This window comes from Octopus bimaculoides, unplaced genomic scaffold (genome assembly GCF_001194135.2).
Source record: "Octopus bimaculoides isolate UCB-OBI-ISO-001 unplaced genomic scaffold, ASM119413v2 Scaffold_110310, whole genome shotgun sequence".
Lineage (NCBI taxonomy): Eukaryota > Metazoa > Mollusca > Cephalopoda > Octopoda > Octopodidae > Octopus > Octopus bimaculoides.
Window position 1 is genome coordinate 5,220 of NW_026430925.1, and position 3,062 is coordinate 8,281.

Sequence of the window (3,062 nt, forward strand, 5' to 3'; positions counted from 1 at the left end):
GGTGACAATTATGCGGTAGCCATGATAAAACTCAGAGTTTCGGATGTCGGGGCGGAAACCCACGCCGCCATCTCTTCAGTTATCTGGCCATCGAAAAAATGCTATGAAAATGACCGTTAAACAAAGGGAAATTACTGTGATTGACCGTGGACATTTTTACTCCCTCCCCTCATTTAGCGGTCATTCTAATAACTGTTTTGTCTAAATAACGGTCATGTTTGTGTGCCTGCGTTTGTCCCCCCCAACATCGCTTGACAACCAATGCTGGTGTGTTTACGTCCCCCGTAACTTAGCGGTTTGGCAAAAGAGACCACTAGTACTAGGTACTAGGCTTACAAAGAATAAGTCCTGGGGTCAATTTGCTCGACTAAAAGGCAGTGCTCCAGCATGGCCACAGTCAAATGACTGAAACAAGTAAAAGAGTATATATATACATATATATATCATCATCATGATTTCAAGATGTAAAGGTGCATGGTTCAATGCTTAGAGTGTTAGACCTCACGGGGGCAATGACTGAAACCTTTTCTATTTTTTTGTTTCCCGATTTACTCTGGCTGGGAGTAACAGCCCCTGTTAGGGTCTCAGGAGCACAAAATACTCTCCCTGTTTCATGCTAAAAGTGAATCGAGTCAGCCTCTCACAGCTATCCTACAAATTCAATGGGAAACAAATAAGGATTGCATTTGACAGGGCCCAAATATTCTCCCTGTTTCATATTCAAACATGACTATATATATATATATATATATACGCACCTTTGCCAATCTTTGGATGGAAAGCGAGAGGGTTCCGATCGAGGCAGGCCTTGATCGCACGGGACCGCTCCTCTTCGTGTTCCAGGTTGTTAGCGCAGTTCGTACAGTTGCAGTTGTGACAGAACTCACCATTTGCAAAACAATCACAATACCTGGAAATGAAAAGCAAAACACCATCATCATCATCATCATCACTACCATTACCATCATCATCATCAACATCCCCATCAACATTTAGCATCCGCTTCCCACATTAGCATTGAACTGACCAGAGAGCTGGCAAGTTGGAGAGCTGCACCAGGTTCCAGTCTGATTCGACTCAGTTTCTACAGCTGGATGCCTTTCCTGACGCCAACCACTTTACAGTGTGGACTTGGTGCTTTTTAAGTGGCACCTGCACCAACAGGGTCACCAAGTAACTTTGCAAGACAAAGAATCTTTTGAGAGGAGAAGAAGGCATTGGAGATGGTCTTGTGTTGGATGATGAAAGGTTATAGTGAGGCAGAGAGACAGAAACAGGTGTCTTGGTGTAGAGGAGGTACAAGTTTACCTGGCCAGAGAGAGAGATAAGGAATGAAGACAGAAACAGGTGCGCTGGCGCAAGGAAATACATGGTTACCCAACCTGAGGGAAGTGTAGGAGAAGGAGAGAGAGAGTGGGAGATAGCAGGATACAGGTGGTGGCAAAGTGCCAGGTAACGCAATGATACAGTGAGTGAGGGCATGGGTGGAACACACAGGTGGGAAGCTAGCGGAGAGCAATGATACAGTGGCAAAAGGGCCAAGAGGACGGGATTGGGGAGTGGAAGGTAAGCATAGTGGATGAAGTGGAAATATGAGGAAGAGAAAAGAGATGGAGGGATGTAGTTTGGTTTGTTGAGACAGAGTGTGTGAGACATGTTCATGTTGAGCGTCGGTGGGACACACAGCACTTCTACAACACAGTTTTGCTGACAGGGATGAACAACAACAGCAAAAAACATAACAAAAAAAATATCATAAAACAAAAATTACTTACAGCTTTAAACACTGAGATTTTGTACAATTACAAGGTTTTCTAGGCCTTGCCCCCGTCGCTTCAATGTTCGTCCTGCAAATGGTAAATATGTGAAAAATCTTAAAAACATAAGGAACAGTTAGAATTAATAAATTCTTGCAGAGGACAATGCCAAAAGGATGAAGGGCAGAGTTTTCTATTATAATTCCATTGACATCTTGGATGTTTTATAGGAATATTAAATCTACCCCAGTATTTCACTGCTACTCTATTTTATCCACCCCACAACAATGAAAGGTAAAGTTAGAGTTAGTCTTCTATTATAATTCCATTGACATCTCAGATGTTTTATAGGAATATTAAATCTACCCCAGTATTTCACTGCTACTTTATTTTATCCACCCCAGTGATGTGAGAGACATACCCATTGATTGTATTCCGTGCAAGTGTGTTGGCAGTGACAACTGGATTGTTGCTAGCAATGGGGATGAAGTCCTGCTTCAGCTGAGCGTTGACCACAGCTGGACTCTTGGAATTCTGGTTAAGAGGTGCAGCATTAGTGGTGGCCAAGGATTGTCCAGAATGTGTAACCATGGTGATCAATGACAGTGGTTGAGGTGACAGGTGACAGATATGGTAAAAGAAAAGAAAGAAGAGAACTACTATTATTATTGAAAGAAACCAGAGACAAGAAATAAAGAATAAAAAACATGGCCCAAAAGAGGAAACAACTTTCTAGGTTCAATCCTATGGTCATTCGCGACCGAAGGGAGTCTTTACCCTTCACCCTATGTATATATATAATGGTGTGCAGAGGAGAGGCTGGTATGCACGGGTGAAAGCTGGTCTTCCATAAACAACCTTGCTTGGACTTGTGCCTCGGAGGGGAACTTTCTAGGTTCAATCCTATAGTCCTCCATGATCAAAGCAGGGCCCTTTACCTTTTTAAATATCTATATATTGTTATGTATCCCTATAAGATAAAGAAGGGTGAGAAACTTACCCTATATTTTCCGAAGGTGGCGAGATAAACGTTTGTCAACGACCGTTTGGCAGAATTGAAATAACGTTGGTATGAATAACCAAATATATACACAGGAAGTTAGCATAGTACGAGACAGGTAATCTCGTTCACTTCCTGTTAACGAGCAAGGCAGGTAATCTCATACTTCCTGGGGAAGACAGCGGGAGCTTGGCGCGGATAGAACCAGAATGAGATAGAGCTGCATACGGGTCGGACCGTTCACCACCTACCTTGAACCAATTGAGACTGGACATAATCTCCATCTATGAACATTTACTTTCCCT

General features: G+C 42.8%; 2 protein-coding genes across 2 annotated transcripts in view; both read right to left on the reverse strand.

Annotated features, from left to right (window-relative positions):
- The window catches only part of LOC106879905 (protein lin-54 homolog), a 5,443-nt gene extending 2,424 nt beyond the window's left edge, over nt 1-3,019 (reverse strand). Inside the window, exons 1-3 of the mRNA XM_014929654.2 lie at nt 2,179-3,019; nt 1,776-1,847; nt 759-910 (exon numbers count right to left, since the gene is read on the reverse strand). Of these exons, the coding sequence (XP_014785140.1) occupies nt 759-910; nt 1,776-1,847; nt 2,179-2,348 (394 nt within the window). The 5' untranslated portion in view covers nt 2,349-3,019. The remainder of the gene's footprint in view (nt 1-758; nt 911-1,775; nt 1,848-2,178) is intronic.
- LOC106879902 (uncharacterized) overlaps nt 2,718-3,062 on the reverse strand; it is a 9,905-nt gene continuing 9,560 nt past the window's right edge. Inside the window, exon 5 of the mRNA XM_014929651.2 lies at nt 2,718-2,727. Coding sequence (XP_014785137.1) covers nt 2,718-2,727 — 10 coding nt within the window. The remainder of the gene's footprint in view (nt 2,728-3,062) is intronic.